General features: G+C 45.6%; 1 protein-coding gene across 5 annotated transcripts in view; it reads right to left on the reverse strand.

The window, feature by feature from the left end:
• ETS1 (ETS proto-oncogene 1, transcription factor) overlaps positions 1-17743 on the reverse strand; it is a 138950-nt gene that overhangs the window by 66105 nt on the left and 55102 nt on the right. Inside the window, exon 1 of one of the 5 annotated variants that reach the window (XM_061406414.1) lies at positions 8503-8943. The exons of 3 other annotated variants lie outside the window; for them this stretch is intronic. In XM_061406414.1, coding sequence (XP_061262398.1) covers positions 8503-8584 — 82 coding nt within the window. In that variant the 5' untranslated portion in view covers positions 8585-8943. Of the gene's footprint in view, positions 1-8502; positions 8944-17743 lie in introns of those variants that run through there. One more of the 5 variants, XM_061406411.1, reaches the window with a different exon arrangement.

The raw sequence follows: 17743 nt of genomic DNA on the forward strand, positions 1-17743 counted from the left end.
GACATGTGACTTAGAACACAAAATGTAATCCTAGGAGGCTAAGAGGTCTCCCTTTATCATTCATAAATCCTCACTGCATTCCAGGCATTTAATTAGCATTTTAGTGAAATAAGATAACCAATGAATAATGTATAACCACCCCCCCAAAAAAAACCCTAGGCAGGGAACCTCAAATATAGGAGAAAGAAAAATTAACACTAGAAGTATAGAAGTCAACACATGGAAATTTTCCCACAGAAAATTCCCTGTAGTGGATTTTCTGAAAGGTATTTGAACATCAGACTCAATCACACACTCTCATGGATAATCATAGTGATTATCTGAGTACAAAACTGTAATTGCACAAAAATATCTTTAACTCAGTGCATGTATAATACCAGCACATAGTAGGAGTTTCTAAATACACACTTCAAAAACCAGGTATCTACAAACACTCACCAGGGTTAGGAACCCTTGGCCTGACCTAGATTCTTATTTTGCATTTGTACCTTGAAAATATGTACCTGATTGATTCTGTCATCTTCTCTGAGGTTTAACGCTTATTCTGATAAACTGATACAGAGGTTTTAACAACTAACAGTATGAGTGGGAGGTAAAGTAATGCTACCAAAAAAAAATAAAAAAGACAACAGCTCTCTCATAAGCCTTTTTAATAACACTGCTCTTTTCTTAAAATCTCCCTATTTTCAAAGGCAAAATTCATCCTGAGATGCAAAAGGTTCTCACGCGGGTCCTGACCTGACACTTCTGTCTCTCTTCTCTTTCTACAATCAAGGTATTTTTCTTCATATTTATGTAAGCCTTTCTTTCACTCCAAACTTTCAGCATTCTCCCCATGCTATTCTATTTAAAATAATCCTCTCCATGTTTTTAGCACCTCTTTCAAATGCTTTTGAAATACCCATGTTCTCCCTGAAGCTGACCCAAGAAATTATTCTAGCCTAGAAGTGTTGGAAGAAAGCACCCAACAGACGGAAAATATAAACAATCATTGACCCCCATGTACTTCTACAAGTTCAAGTAATGGTCTTCCTGCACTACTGGCCATGAAAGCCCCTGGAGCACAGGGACTATTCCATCTGGGTTGCCCTGACCTGTGCAGGACATAAAGTATGCAGAAAAGATGACACAGACAGTGGAAACAGCAGATCCAAGACTACCCTCCCAGCACTTGGACTGGAATTCCTATCCAAGCGCCATGATTAGTCCATATGGGAGTTTTCCCAAAAGTCTATAAAATATCACTTAAATTCTTTAATTTTTTTATGCTATTTCCTATCATTCTTTCATTACTCCTTTCATAACTTCTTACTCTATTCTCCCTCACCTCTCTTCTTTCTCTTCTTTTTTTAGAGAAAAGAGATACTACAGTTAAATGTACCAATTCCCTTCCTCCCATCCTAAAAAATGAAGGGCTTAGATTTTTACCCTTTGTTTTTACCCCTGTTAATGGTACCAAAAAAAAAAAAAACATTTTTTTTTTCCCCTTTTGATCCCAATGTAAAGCTTCTCATCTTGGATAAACATTACACCAAAACATGTCATCATCTTCACATGTGTAAATGAAATAAGTAGGGGGAAATGCCAATATTTCCCCGTACTCAGAAGTTCATTTTCACACACACACACCCTACATGCTTAAAGCTTACAGTTCCTCCGCAGAATCTTGCAAAGCAGAAATCAACAGCTCAGCATAGCTCCTCAAAGCTACCGAGAGGTTTCAAATGCTTCGAGCGAACGCGTTTGAGGTTGATTTTTAGTTGTTTCCCAGGCGCTGAGAAATATTCTATTATGTGTCAAAAACACATTTAAAAATATAACTCACGGCTGGGGGAAACCACACAGAACTTGAATTTCTTCAAACTCTGAATCTTGTCCTTTTAGCTTACTCTGGATGGCCTAAAACCCTAAAATTAGCAACTTAGAGCAGGTATCATAAAAATACTGTTGTCCAAAATCAGTGTCTTACGTGCTGTGCACCCAGTTTCCGGGGAGAGTCCTACTCTACGTTTACCTCTCATTCTGGTATAATCACTAAAAGCACCCTTATACTCTGAAAAGTGTCCCAGTTTGGATGGTAAATTTTAAGAACACACCATCAAGATCTGAAGTCCAATATTCCACAGCTTTCCAATGCTGCACTGGGTCTTAAAGCACCATCTGGGCCAATATCTTACAGTTCTCAGAGACAGAATGAAAAGCTACAGAAAAAGGACAATGGAGACCAGCTGATGGGCAGTAAGAAGCCACCTTTCCAGTGCCCAGTGACAAGCCTAGTCCCAAGGGGCAGAAACTGGAAAGAACATGGGAAATATAAAGAACCTGGCCAAATAATCAATAAACACTTATGGCTCAAACAGCAATATTTTGAGTGTTTCTGTAAGCATGGCTCCCTGCCAATGAAATTGGATCTGCTGTAACCTACCCTACAGGCCAATTTCTTTCTGTATCTGCATGGAGACTATAAACTACACAATTAAAAAGAAAACAGTAACACAGATAGGCATAGGGCTTCAGAGAAGTGGCCAAGTAGAAATAGGCTGTTTCTGCAACTTGAAAAATATGTACTAATGTTCTAGAAAAAGATCTCTTCAAACCAACTCCAGCAAAATGGAGCTGTAGATACATGACAAAGAAGCATGATAGACTGGGGGACTGTCTTAACATTCCAAACCCTGAGTTAAGAAGAGCTTAATCGCTGTAGGTAAAAAAAAAAAAAAGGATGCTGAGAGTTGTTTTAATCGCTAAGTCATGTCCGACTCTTGGCAACCCCAGGCTCTTCTGTCCATGGGATTCTCCAGGCAAGAATACTAGAGGGGGCTGCCATTTCCTTCTCTAGGGCATCTTCCCAGATCAGGGATTGAACCTGCTTCTCCCGCACTGGCAGGCGGATTCTTTACCGCTGAGCCACCAGGGATGCCCAGAATGCTGTGAATAGGGTGGTTAAGTCCCATCAGAGATTCCGTCTGAGCAAGGGGATCCATGTTTCATTCTAGAGCAGCCAGATAAAAACATGGGGACAAACTGCTCTCTGTGATATCTGTGGGGCCCCAGGGGTATTGTATGGAGAAAATGCTCCCCACAAGGCAGTGATTGAGGAACCAAGACCTCACCCATGGACAAGCTGCCAGGGCGTCCGTTGGTTTCCCTCTGAGCTGTGGGCCGTGCAAGGTGAGCAGGTCTCACGTAGCATCCTGTGGCTCAACTTCCCTCCTTGTACCAGAATACACCCAAGATTAAAGGTAAAAGGGGAAGGCGTGGCAGAGAATGAGATGGTTGCATAGCATCATCCACTCGATGGACATGAGTTTGAGCAAACTCTGGGAGACAGTGGAGGACAGCGAAGCCTGGTGTGCTGCAATCCCTGGGGTTGCAAAGAGTCAGACACAACTTAGCAACTGAACAACAAAAACAGCATGCCCTGACCCATGACATGGGCTTGAAAACTCTACACTTTAGGCAGAAAAAAAAGTAAAATGTATTTGCTGCACAGACAACAAACGCAGGTACCTCTGGCCTCCTTACAAGAAGGAAAATTAAATTACATCTGTATTAAGAAAACAAGCTAGTTACTGATCTGTGTCTCTCGTCACCCTGTTTGTGAGTGAGATCCACGCAGAGCTGCGTCCATGATGAAAGAGGTAAAACAGGCTGAATGGGGAAGCTCCGGGAAGGATGCAACCTTGGAAGTGAACACAATCCCGTCCTCACCTGTGAGAAAAGGAACTCCGTCTGGAAAGCATTGGAAAAAACAAGAAACCTGGTTCTCTGCTTGGTGATCTCAGGCAAGCGTTACTGGAATCTTTACGCATCTTCTTAAAGCAACACACCTGACTGCTGGCCCTGGAGGGAGTTCACAGGACAGACAGGCCCTCGCCCCTAACTCAGAGGAATCATGCAGGTGACAGGGAACCCTTGCCCTCCTGAACTCCCAAAGCACCGGCCCCCCTAGTGCGGCCTCTTTTAATTCCCTGGCTTTCTGTGAATAACATGGTGTTTTACCTAACATATAAAATATAAAATGCTCCGCAAGGCTCATCAATTTGTAAATTTCTAACCTTGAGCCTTGAGGAAATTATTCATATCTTGGAATACCCTCCTCCACATCTAAACAAGGGATATGATAATATGTCCCCTACCCCGGAGTCCGGGTGTGACATGGGAAAGAGCCTGGTTGAAAACGCAGGTTCAATACATGTTTCAGAAACACCCCCTACAACTTGGGAATGGCAGGAATTTACCTTCATTGTGAACTCAGGGAATGCCACCACAGCCCTGGGTGATTCATTCTGCAAACCAGCCACGACTGTAATTATTCTGTCGCTGTCGCAGAGTTATCTGTGCTCTTTGCAACAGGGAGCCTGGCTTTCCTGAAATATCCTGACCTACGCTAACCAGCTCTCGGTTCTGCACAGAGTTTGATGGAGCCCAGAGCAAGCTGAGCTCTGGTAGGGTAGATCTCGGGCTGGTCTGTCTCCTAGGAGGAGGTGATCCCCCTACAGGGTGGTCTGGTCTCTTTAAGAAAGAAAAAATGTTACAGAGACCAAAAAAACAAAAAACACAGCAATACAAACCAACCAAAAATGCCAGGAATGCAACTTCTGCCAACCAAATAAATAAATAAGATGTGAGATACTTTATAATAACTGGACATGATGCTTTTCTCTCAACCCTTCATAACTGAAAATCTCTGCATTTCCATCAACCCTACAAATGTGCCCTGGCCTCTGCTCCCAGGCAGCACTGACAATCTCCATCACCCACAGTAACTGAGTCCCTGAGCCTATAACTGACAGCCAAGCCCCAGAGATGCCCTGACCCTCTGAGCGTCCTCTGGTTCACTGAGTTTGCTGTCGGGGACACAAAATAGAGTGTGAGATCTCAGTGAGGCAGGTGAAAAGGTCCTCTCTAACTTCACTCTTCTTTCCCTCTCAAGTAAGAGATTAGGGGAGGTGCGTAAGACGGCTGTAGCCTCTATAAAACACTTCAAGCTACCCCCCACCCCCCCAACTCTACAGTCACCAAGGTCATTGTGTGCTGTTATTACAGAACAGCACTGTTTTAAGATATGCATACAGTAACAGATTTACTTCCATCAACCCTATGAGGTAGAATGGTGATCGTACTCATCTGACAGCTTCAGGAGCTGGAACACAGAGAGATTTTGTTCAAAGTCACAAAACTAGTAAGTGGCACAACTGAGATTCAAAATTAGACAGGTTGGTTCCAGAGACCCTTCTCGGAAAGGAGAATGCTCCGTGGGGGTCTGGAAACACGGTGAAGGAGTGATCCTAAGAGCGAGGCAGCTCTGCGTTTTTTGTCTGCACAGTTGAAGTTACAAAGACTGACCGAAGGCGCTGGGAACAGAGGGAGCTTCTTCCTGTCTCCTAAGGCAAAACAGGTCAGAGGGATGGGCAGCCTTTTCTAGGGTAGGAAGGGGGCTGATGCTTTCAATCTTGTAAAAGACCAAATATTCAGAATCAGAATTCCTGCTCTTCTCTGAGCATTACTGCTCACTTCACCAAGAAGGTAAAGTGGGGAAGGAGAGAAAAAATTATGCGGCTGGGATGTATTTGCTTCGGCACCTGGCCTCCACCCCTTCTCAGCAAACTCCACACCAGGTGGGAACGCCACAGACTCTCTGTGGTCGTGTTTGTTTTAACCCATTTAAGCTCCAAGAACCCGGCAATCATGTATTACAATCAAAGTGATATGTGCAACTTTACACTTACAAGCGAAGTTCAACGCCAATGTTATTTCCAAGTATATGTTCATTTGGCCCTAAAAGCTGTCAAAACTCGAATGAGGCCTCAATCCAGAATAAAAGTGAATAAAGTTCTTGATCAGACCCTAGCCACTGAGATTGGCAAATAACCCTGGGCCCCTGCTGGGACACCCACCTCCCTCCTGCCTCTCTCTCCAGCTCTCATACATTGCGCCGGGCGGAGGGGCGCAGGGGTGATAGCAGGTCTAATTAACGAAACCAGTTAAGTTCCCTCAAATAGTTGTCTCCACATATAAGAAACTAAACAAGCCAAAGAATCAGTCTGGCAAACATTTAAGTCACAGCTGTAGACACAAAGCCATGCTATGAGAAGTTAAACTTTTAAAATGTCCTGTATAGTCTTATAAGCAAAGCAAATCCCACTTTGCCAGTGAGTGTCTTTTCCCACCAACACAAGCCAGCAGCCCTGGCCAGTGCTTCCTGCACCCCTGCACCTGCAAGTTCAAGTCTCAACTGAAGTTTCTCTGCCAGGCTTTACAGAAGCAACTTGCAGTGTTACTTAAGGCAACTGTACACTGAGAAGGTAGAAACGGGGATATATTTCACTTGAGCTGCTGGCTCACCAGACATTCTTAGGTAAGTAACCTACCTTCTCTGTCCCCCTATTTCCTTTTCTGAGGTATGGGTATAATAGTCATGTATATGCTACTAACCCTCCAGAAAAGAAAACGAACTCAAATTTAGATATTATATTCGCTCTGTATTTTCAAGATTCTCTATTTAGTTTTCCCAAGATAGCGCCAGAAATCAAATCTCATTACAATGAATGGCTGAAGACTTCCCAATTTCTTTGATCAGCTGAAATTTTGTTGTACTGAAGGCTGTTGACAAAATCGGATCAGAGGCATGTAAACCATTTTGCAAAGGAAGGACACTGTAAATTTGCTTATTATAATGGTGACGACTGCAGCATTAGGCCTCACTGTTCCCATCTTACAGATAGGCAAGCTAAGAATAGTTACTTGCTCAGGATTTATTTTTATCAATAACCAACAGAACAGCATCATCTACTTAAAACCTCTAATATTTACTAAAACACTCCCCCAAAATGCTTCCGCTGTTTACTGTGATCTAAAACATGTGTTGCTAGGGGGCCCTTTTTCCTTCCCAGCACGCCAAATCCACTGTAGGTTTCTGAACTGACAGATCCACACGCTATTTCCCAGACAACCAAATCTGTCTCTTCCCCATAAACACACATATAAACAAGCCATACTTAGGAAAAGGAGGCATTAGTTGAGATCTGTCTTTGCTGGGAACTCTCCTTTCACTTCCTCTATAAATGGTTAGCATCAATTGGGACTAAGAGAATTTATTCTGGCTTCTTTAACACTGCCCCCGCCCCCCGCCCCCAAGGCCACCATCACACCAGCATCATTTCTAAACTGTAGCTCTCTGTGCCTGAAATGTCTCCGAGGTTCTAGTTCATCTCAGCATCTCTGTGACAACAGTCTTAGTCTTTCTGTACCTCCCAGGGAGCAACCCAGAAACCCTGGGCTTGAGTGTTAGGGGGTCTAAGAGAAGTCACCACCCACCGCTATGTCTTCTATTAAGGTCTCTGAAAGATCTTCGAATGACAAAAATTCAGCTTGGCTTGTGTTCAAAGTTTAAACAGATTAAGAAAGGGTTAAAATAAGCAACTAATTACGGTGGAGGCAAAAGAACCGGGAGCAGCCGCCGAACTTATTGATCATCAGATACAACAGAGCTGCCTGTTACTGCGATTAATTATTTTCCAAAAGCATCAGCTTGTCCCTCTACATCTTTCCATATACCTTTACCTCCAAAATCATGAAGCTCTTATGGACAGCTGGCAGTTCCTATCCTAAAAGAAAGCAACTTTTCTTCTCAAACTGCATTTATTCCAGAAATTCTAGAGTGCCAGAGTCCATGAAACTGCTTAGCACAAAAAACTGTGTCTAAGATAAACTGAAATTTCTTTCCTATCCCTTTCTTCTGCAAATCCAAGAGCTGGATAACACACCAACCAAAGACCCCAAATCATGTTTGGTGTTGGGAGGCTTTCCCCTCTTCTCACAGATCTTAGGTAGCAAGGGACAAATTAATGGCAGATCAGAAAAATGGATGAAGTAACCTGCATAAACAGAATGGGGATGTTTCCCCGAGTTAAGATGATCATTTCAGCTCTGCGTCCATCTCCATACCCTCAACCCCGAAAAGAGACACTAGCCAGCAAAGGAACATGTGACAGGCGAGCTCAGGAAGGCAGGACATTTGAAAATGTGCTTGAAGGCCAGCCAGTTAGACACCCTTTGGGCTCTTACTCCCCAGGGCTCTCCATCTAGCTCCAACTCTGGGCGATGTCGGCAGGGTCAGGGGATGATGTCCTAGGCGGCAGTGTCCACCCTCACTAACGTTAAAGAATAAGGCCAGAGGGTTCCCGCTCATTTGGAAAAACAAGAAAGCAGGAATGGGGGTGCTAGACATTCTAAAAGCTTTTTCCCACTACTCACAAAAACACAGCTGTGAAAATAAATACCACCCGCTCCCCCGACCCCCAACAAGGGTATCGGGCCACCAACAGTCCAGCTCTTCCTCCTGTCTACATCTTTCCAGCTGCCACCAGCATCGCCTGCTTAGCAGCTGGGGCAGAAACGCACCACTTGCCTGGAAGGGAAGATCACAGGGGGAGAAGTGGAGGGGACCCAGGCCAGAGGCCGAGGGCTGGGGTGGGGGTCTCGGCAGTTACCACTCACCCGGGGAGGGGAAAAGCTCCATATCCACTTTTTCCGTCTTGATGATGGTGAGAGTCGGTTTGAGATCGACGGCCGCCTTCATGGTGCCAGGAGTGGGGAGGGGGGACAGACGGGGCTAGAGCGAGTTTGCTGTTATTCTTGTTTTTCTTTTTAATGGGAATGAGTAACAGGGGAAAGGGGACGGGGGGAATCGGACCTTCTTCTTTAAAATCTCAAATTTCCGCTGACTTTGTCCCTCGCCCAGAAAGTGAGCGCCCGGAACTCTCTCCGGGGTAGTTGGCACTTTGCGGGAAAGTGCGCGCGCGCCGGGTCCCGCCTCGCCTGCGCCCCGCCGGCTCCCTCCTCGTCCGCGCCCGGCTCCCTCCTCTCCGCGGGCAGCCGCCTGCGCTCGCCCTCGCCCTCCAGAGCCGACTCCCTCCCTCGCCCGCGCGCTCTCCCCTCCTCTTTGGGGCGTAGCTCGCGGCGCCGGGCCCCGGCCGTGGATCTGCGCGCCCGGCCCCCACCCTCAGGATCTCTGCCTGGCGGGAGGGGGCGACTCAGGGGCGGGGCGACGAAAGGCGGGCGCGGCCGGAAGGCGGGGCCCGAGACCCTCGGCCAATCACCGGCCACGGCCCAAACCGAAAGGAAGCGGGGCGGAGCTCGGGGCCCTCCGTGCCCGCCGCGCCCTCGGCTCCCCGCGCTCTGCGGCCAGGTCGCCTGGGAGCCGCGCGCGGAGCCGGCGGGCCGCTGAGCCTCCTACCTAGGGGAGAAGAGCCCGGAGCGGGCGGGCTGGCTGGTGCCCGGGCCACCCCGGCAGTTTGGGAAAGTCCGTCTGATTATCCACGCATTCTTGAGGACTTGGTCACCCGCTCCCGCCCCCTCCCGGGAGCGGCATAGTTTTCCAAGTGCGTGTCCATCATTCATTCACAAAGACTGACACACAGGACGTGAGGCAGCGGCTGGAGGGGCGTGCGTGCGAGCAAGGGGCTCCGAGCCAGTGTCCTCAAAGGGCTCTGGGAATACTGGACTCCGGCCGCTTAGTGACTCAGGGATCGGGGCTGTATTGCCGGAGGAGCCTTCGATTTTCCCAGAGCCCACCCGCGTCATTGTTAAGAAATCAATTAAGAAGTGAGCTGCCCTTAATAAGAATCTAGCTGCCACTGGTACGGATGGAGCCCAAGGCTGCCTCCTGGAGACCCCAAAACAAAGGCCCAACGACTTCTATAGTATTAGAAAAGTCAAGAACTGGGGCCCCAAACTGGAATCCAGTCCTGGGCTTCCTAGAACTTCCAGTTTCCCTACAGCAGTGGTTCTATTCTTCTAATTATGTCACCACTGGCCAAAATTTTGTGTTTTCTTTCACAAATTCTCCTCTACTAGATAAAACTGACAATCCTCATATTGCCACTGTCTAAAACATGATGCACAGCTCTGTGGTTTGAAGTTTCTGGAGTACATCATTCACAGCCATGACAGAATCACAATTTCAGCCCCCTTTTCCATTTGGGAAGCCCAGACACTTAGGATACCCTAACATGACCCCTGCATAATTAATGGCTTGCCACTGGCGCATTGGTTATAAACGGAGAGAGGTGGTCCTAATTAACAAATCAAGCAGTAGACAGTGAGGTGCACACCTAGACACACATACATGTATTGGGAGCCAGGCATTGATACCTATCTTTGATGAACTAAAAGAGTAAACATAAATCTCTCTGAACAACCTCAGAGGAAGCTATTTTTAATCCTGTTTCCTGATTTCTAAGCATATGTTGAACTCCCACCACACGGTTATAACTGTAACCTCAGCCTCTGATAAGTCTTAACACACCTGCTTACCTCATCTAACTCCAGTTTTCTCCTCTTGAAGTATAGTAATTTACAGGTTTCCCACAGCCAGAGAGGGAAGGAGCCAGGAAGAGAAGATAAATCTCAAATCTCGGGCTCCTGGTTCAAACTTCAGATTATGCTCGTCTTCCAGTGACTCTGCAGAGTAAAGTATTTGTACGGGGGTAAGCCTGATAGACGAAGGATTGTTGTCATCCAGCTGTGTTTCCAAAAGGTATGAGAAAACAGCTCTGGCCCCCAGATGACAAGAACAGACCCATCAGATCCTGGGAAAAGCTGGGGGAAAGAGCGCATGAATGAATTGTGCATTTGCACATTCAAATGAGCAGCCAAGAAAGAGATCTTGAACCAATCCTGCCTTACCTACTGTGAATACATCAGCAAAAAGAACTGTGCAAATCAGGAGTTGCTTTGGGGAATTTTGTTTTAGCAATGTTATGTTAAGGAAATGCTGGCTTTTTTTTAATCCAGGTGTGAGTATTCTATTTCAAATGCAGCTTTCTCAGAGCAAGTCCTGTCTCTCCCTCAGTCCTTTTCTCAGCTTTCTTTCCAGGCTAGCCTAAACACTGCTAACCACCCCCATCCCTGCAAATTAGACACTCAAAGAGCCTGCCATGATAGATCCAAAAACACTGTCCACTCCAGCAGTGGGGGAAGTTTATTCCTTCAATTCCTCAATGACGACAGCTCAACTTGTCAGTCATCCTTTATAACCCAGTCCTGAAGCCCAGAAGCTTGAAAGGTTTGACTGTGCAAATCAGGGAATGGGGTTTGGGAGATAGCCAGGGGCCACCACCGACTTCCAGGAAAGTTACCCTGCAGGAGGCCAGTTGTGAATATTGATGTTAGCAGAAGTTATACATCCAACCTCCCATCTGGATGAAACTTCCCTAAGGACAAGGAGCACTTAATATGGACAGAGTTATAGTATTTTTTACATATTTGGGATTTGAGTAACCCAATCAGGCCTGCAATGATCCCACTTTGTTAATTGATAATTTCGATAAATGAAATCTTTATTCTCTGTAGGACACAAGCTGATTTTTTTCTAAATGTTCCTATGGACTTGAGATGATCTTTGTATCATGTGTACTGTGCTTAGTCACTCAGTTGTGTCTGACTCTTTTCGACCTCATGGACTGTAGCCTGCCAGGCTCCTCTGTCTGTGGGGATTCTCCAGGCAGGAATACTGGAGTGGGTTGCCATGCCCTCCACTTTGTATCTTACTATATCCTAAAAAACAGTGCCTTGCATGGTGCCTGACACATTGTAGACACTCAATAAATATTCACTGAATTCTGAACTATCAGGTTTCCCAGGGGGCTCAGGTGGTAAAGAATTTGCCTGTAGATGAAGGAGCCGCAGGAGACATGGGTTCAATCCCTGGGTAGGGAAGATCTCCTGGGGGAGGAGATGGCAACCCACTCCAGTATTCTTGCCAGGATAATCCAATGAACAGAGGAGGAACATAGAGCGTTACATTCCATGGGGTTGCAAAGAGTCAGACACACATACACACAAAAGACTGAGTACACACACAAGTAAGTAAGGAGTGAACTCTCACCTCCCTGGTCACTAGGGACTTTTACTTTGCCACCAAAGCTTCTCAATACAAAGGTTGAGTGAGTTTGATACTTAGGGCTTGTGAAAATGAGCTAAACAAATGCAGACCTACCTCTAGGTCTGACCTTTGGCTTGGCTGATCACAAGCTCTATTCCCCAGCACTCCTGTCCACTCCGGTTTGTTAGTGCCTCAGTTCTCCCATTAATAAAACAAGGTCAGCTGAGCTCTGCCTTCCAGCCCCTTGGGCAGGTTGTTTCAAGACCCTATCTGCTTCTTAAGGCACTCAAGAGAAATCAACCAGGAATGACTTTGTTTTTGCTTGTAATGCAGCAGTCTGTTCTTCCTACACCTGAGAGAAAACAGAAGTGTATCTTCAAACATTCCCAAGACTTAGGGAATTACACCCAGCAAGCGCTGAAATTCCTCGAACTAGAGACATCATGTCAGAAGGGTTCAGAACAGACATCAGGCATTGAGGGGCAGGGGTGTGGAGTCAGACATTAATGACACCAAGAAAACAGTCACTTTTTATAAGAGCTCCCTCAGAAACATGGAGTATGTAAAACACATAAAGTTTCTCTTTTATCCTCCTCCCTCCACTGTACTCCAGTATCAATAAAAAAGAAATACAAAAATACACCTAATTTTAGACAATCCTGGAAGATCCTGAAGATTGTCCCTCTCCAAAGTGTAGTGGAATAAATTGTCTATTTCTCGAATCTTGACCAAAAACTGAAGAATCTCAGAGTTGTAAGCTAAACTACGCTTTATTAAAGGTAGGTGCAAAAACATCCAGACCGCTAACGGCTAATGCAGAGCAAGTTTATGACTCACAGATGATTTACTGGTTTAAATGTAAGATTGAAAAAAAAAAATTTTTTTTTCAATTAACAACCTTCCCGCTTTGCGTTTGTGGTTGTTTTTCTCTGAGAAAAAAAAGGTAACAGTCACCCTGTCAACACAGAAACAGGCTTCTAAAGCTTAACTCTAAAGCAAGTGGTTTCTCTGTGATAAGTTGAGTCACTGAAAAGCACCCTACAGGGAGAAAGATGCCTGGGGCTTCCATATCTACCGTTATCAAGCTGCCATAAAATGGAAAACTGGAGAAAATGAAAAGAACTCTCTTAATTAAACTCGGATGCCCAAAGGCCTTAGGGTCAGTTCAGGAACCCAAGTAGGGGACTCAAGCTGGGCTGTCGCTGACTGCAGGCTGGCTCTGTGACCTCACCGAAGCCACTTAACCTTTTTGTGTCACAACCTCATCCCTGTTTCAGGGAATAAAAATCACGGCTGGCTCTCCCCTGACCGTGTAATACAGACTCATTAGCTATTGTTTAGAAGGTACAATAAACAATGAGCGATAAGTAAGGGGGGAAGCCAGGAGGAGAGGGCGGGCTGCGGAGAGGGGAGGACTTGGGGCCTGTTTGCCCTGGGAAAGTTCTCCAGGATAAAACCAAGAGGAGCCTGAGTAGTACAAACTCTGGAATAAGACTTAGACTGAAATTCCAGCTTGACCCCACTCACCAGCTGAATTACTCCACAGAAGTCCTTTAAACAATCCCAAACCTCAGTCCTTCCCTGTTGAAAGTGAGGTTGCTTGGAGGATTACGTGAGATAATGCAGGAAAGAATTTAGCACAGTGCCTAGGTCAGGAAAAAGAGCTCAAATAAAGTTTAATCACTCTTACTGCTTTTAAGAGCCAATAGACGGTAGGATGGGCTTCCCAGGTCAGGCAGTGGTAAAGAATCTACCTGCTAATGCAGGAGATGTGTGTTCGATTCCTGGGTAGGGATGATCCCCCTGGAGTAGGAAATGGCAACCAGCTGCAGTATTCTTGCCTGCGACATCCCAGAGGAGCCTGGTGGGCTACAGTCCACAGGGTCTCAAAGAGTCAGACATAACTGAGCTACTGAGCATACACGCACATAGATGGTAGGACGTAGGAGAAATCACACAAAAAAATCTTCTCCATGGCCACCCCCTTTGCAGAGTAAGGTAGACCCTCTATTTACCTGAACTGTCTTATGGACAGATTAGGAGAACGATCATATCTAATTTTAAAAAATCTCTCCAACCCAACTCCCTCAGAACCTACCCAACTTGGACCTCACTTTAGATATTCCAGTACTGCCTGGTTGGGAGAGGAAACTGCAGACTTGTATTTAAAAGTCACAGCAAAGCTGTATGTCAGGTTCAGAAGGAATATCATGTTTGCGGTGCCTCTTTGGAGACAAAACCTTAGGTCTTGGCTTCATCACATGTTGTAGTTAGACGGACTCTCTTAGAGATAGTCAAGTTCAGCCTTGCTATCTCCAGAGGAAAAAATGACTCTGAGCGAATAAGTCATTCTGCCCAAGGTCAAACAGTTCAGAAAAGACGGTCATTTCACAGCTTGGGCATCTCCTTGGGTTTATAGATACCACACTGCAGGGCAAGTCACTCACTGTCATTCAGTTTGGTCTGTTCGCAGACACCCTTGAGAAACAAGGAGGATACAGCATACATAGGAACAGAGAGATGCTCAGACTCGATTTCTGGAAATCTAACAGTCTCCTCTGCCCTGGATGTGTTGACTTCGGGCACGCACGCTTCAGGGTAACCACACTAGCATTCTCTGCGGGAGACAGCTTGGCATGGGCTTAAGGAGAAAAAGGGTCTGGGCTGGCTCATCGCTGTCTGCCGTTTCTTTAGGCTGTAATTACGACCCATTCAGCTGCATCTGCAGCCCCAACAATGTGGGATGGATGGGCCTCATCCACAGACCAGGCGACATTTGAAAATCCACCGGTTCAGACAGCACGTACTTCTCTCGCAGCAGCTCAGACTTCGGCTCACACAGAAGGTGGTGAGGAGCTGCCAATCAAGGCTACAGGATCTGAGGTTCTTTCCACACCACAGTTCCTTTCCTTGAGGTGAACTGAGCACCTGTCTTGGAATTTTGGCCCCAACTGGGCCTGGGTCATGCAGATATGCGGGCTACCCTGGAGCCGCTGGGTTCATGTAGCGTAAGTGTGAATTCTAATGTAAACTGTCCTAAATTGGTCCCTGGAGGATGGAGAGGTACGATGGCATGTGCAAAAATGGTGGAAGAACCAGTGTTCTTTGAAATCATGGCTGGAGCAGAGAACCAGGCTCCTGGTGGGGAGCTAGGAACCCCAGGAGAACAGGATCCTGAGCCCGCCCAACCAGACTGCAGGTGGTTTCATCTGGTGGAAAGCTAAGGGCCCCCAATCTGATCTCACCCTGCTTTTCTCTTGGGTTACAAAGACAACACCAGGCCTCAAAACAGATGTTCTCTGCAGTTGTAGTCTGAACCTTAAATTAAGATAATTTTATTGTGGCATCTTCCCTTTTCTTTTCCCCCTTTCATTTGGAAATGCCAAGTCAATTGCCCCAAAGGACTAACCTTTACCACCCTAGAGATGAAGGAGAGGAGGTGGGGTGGAGTAGGAAATGGCAATACTCATTCTGTTCTCGATGCTGCAAGTCAGGCAGAGGAAGCAGGTGCCAGTAGAAGAAGAGCAGCTCTAAGAGGAAAAGGGGAGATGCTACCAGAGGAAGCAGGAGAGGGCACCTTTCTGACAACGGTGGGAGGATGGGCGAGGGGGAACACAGAAAGACACTGTCACAGCATTTCTATGTCCTTGTCATTCTGGGACTTAAATCTCCAAGTTTCCAAAATGAAACTGAGGCCTGGTCTTGTATCTGATACCTTGCCTGAGTTGATTTCATTGACCTGCGTGGCCAATAGTCAAGGAATAACAATCAAACAAATCAATGGTGGTCCAAGCTGGAAGAGGATTCAGAGCAGAAAGGAGGAAGCTGCACAGAAGATGCAATGGGAGGTCAAGAGGAAAACCAAACACAGAGGGCATTTCTCAGTCTTTCTCAGTCAAGGGCACTTTCTTTATGCAAAGAATTTTCCGCCCCACCCCCACAAGGTGCCCTCTAGTGCCCAGAACACCCCAAAGGAATATTTCAATATGTACATCTGCCTCCTACACTCCCTAAAGACGGCAATTAGTTGGTCATCACCTCCAGTGCTCAGCTCAAGACAGTGGGAGCTCAATAAATGTCAGCAATTATTTAATTAACGAACAACTTCCTAAAATTTCCAATACAGATCTCTGAACTCAAATATCAGTCTTCTTTTTTCAGTCTAATGTGAGACTCAAAGTTACCCAATGATTAAGATAAAGAGGTAAACAGGTGACTCTTTTTAACTGAAAAGATCTTTATCAAGTTTAACTCTCCTGTTCTCATCACCTGCCTCTGATGCCCTTAAAGGAAAATATTGCTAAGGTCACCATATTCATTTTATTTTTTATATGAGTATTCATGGATATAGTTGTTTGTGAAAAAATAAATGGCGTTTGGCTTAACCACAAAAACAAACCAGTCATTTTGTCATTGGTCTGAATTTATATACAGCATACTGTTCATATTGTCAGAAACAGTCTTCAGAAATTCCTGAACTTAAGTTGCATCTTTTATTTCACTGATTATCATGAAGGTAAGATTCAGAGTCCCTGTATCCATTACTCAGATAAGAGAATCCGTGAGATGAACCCAATTTTCTCCATCCTTGTGAGGAAGAAGAGCTAGACACTTCATAGGAAGTCCAGTGTCATCCCTTTCACCTTCTCAAATTTACTACAATTTGTCAGGTCCCCAGAAACAATACATTTTTTAAAAATTGTCTGACCATACTATAGCACCCCCTCTGGTGAGATAGGGGATGTGTTGGAAGGAGATTGGGAAGGACAAGATAGGGAAAGTCAACTGAGCTGTTACCACCTAGCAGGTGGCACAAAGACACAGAGAGATGCCTGACCTCTCTGGCTGGCTGGAGCATGACAGAGGACACCTCCTTGCACTAAATTAGTTATGTCTCCTGATGGGTCATGACTATGCTGTCAAGGAAAAGCAGGCTGATTTTCAACCATAGACATCAAGGAAAAAATGGGTTTGGTTGGGATCCACCATTGCCTTTTAGCTGCCATGAGAATCAGGAACACACATCATTTTACATCACTTCCTCCAAGCTAATGACACAGAATTGGCCCCAGAAAAAAATGAAGTGTGTTACACGGAGAACATCTTACTAGTCAGGAAATATAACATTCTTTGAAGCTGTCACCTACAAATCTCTCACTCAGGCATCTACATCTCCCTTCACTTCAGCATCCTCCACTTCACCATATCACTGGGTTATAATGAATTTATACGAGTCCTCCCTTAGCTGATGCTGAACCTAGTAACAGAGAAAGTGGAACGCAGAGCACTGATTCAAGTCCCTTGCTGTTTAAAGTCTCTTTTTGCACGTGTACTGTTCCCCAGAACACGTGCACAGAATCTGAGTTTCATGAATACACAGGACCATATATCCATAAAAACAAATCTAGGGTATCCAGTGTCATTATTCATATTTACAATGTACCAAATATGCCACTGATAGAGTTGACAGTTGAAAAACCACCTCAAGAAGGGATATGTCAACTCTTCTCCAGGATGACAGCTCCCATTTAATTCTCTGTTCTTCAGGGCCAAAGAGATGAAGCCTTCTTTAACTTACAAAGAGCCAGCTGGGCTCAGTCGGCAAATTGCATCACCCAGAGTGAAGGAGTCAGACAGAGCGGATGGTCCCGGTGATGACGCATGAGGTGGAAGAGACCCGGCTCACATCTCATCTATCTGGATTGGCTCCTGTACAATGAAAACCTTTCTCCCTTTGCCTTGATGAAGAGGGGAGAGGCTAAGCCGGTGTGTGTGATGTGCAAGAAGGCGCCATTTAATCAGTCAGGTCTGAGAAGTACTTTTAAGTGTTGGGGGCTCTGAGATGATAGGGAA

This window comes from Bos javanicus, chromosome 29, assembly GCF_032452875.1.
Source record: "Bos javanicus breed banteng chromosome 29, ARS-OSU_banteng_1.0, whole genome shotgun sequence".
NCBI classification, from domain to species: domain Eukaryota; kingdom Metazoa; phylum Chordata; class Mammalia; order Artiodactyla; family Bovidae; genus Bos; species Bos javanicus.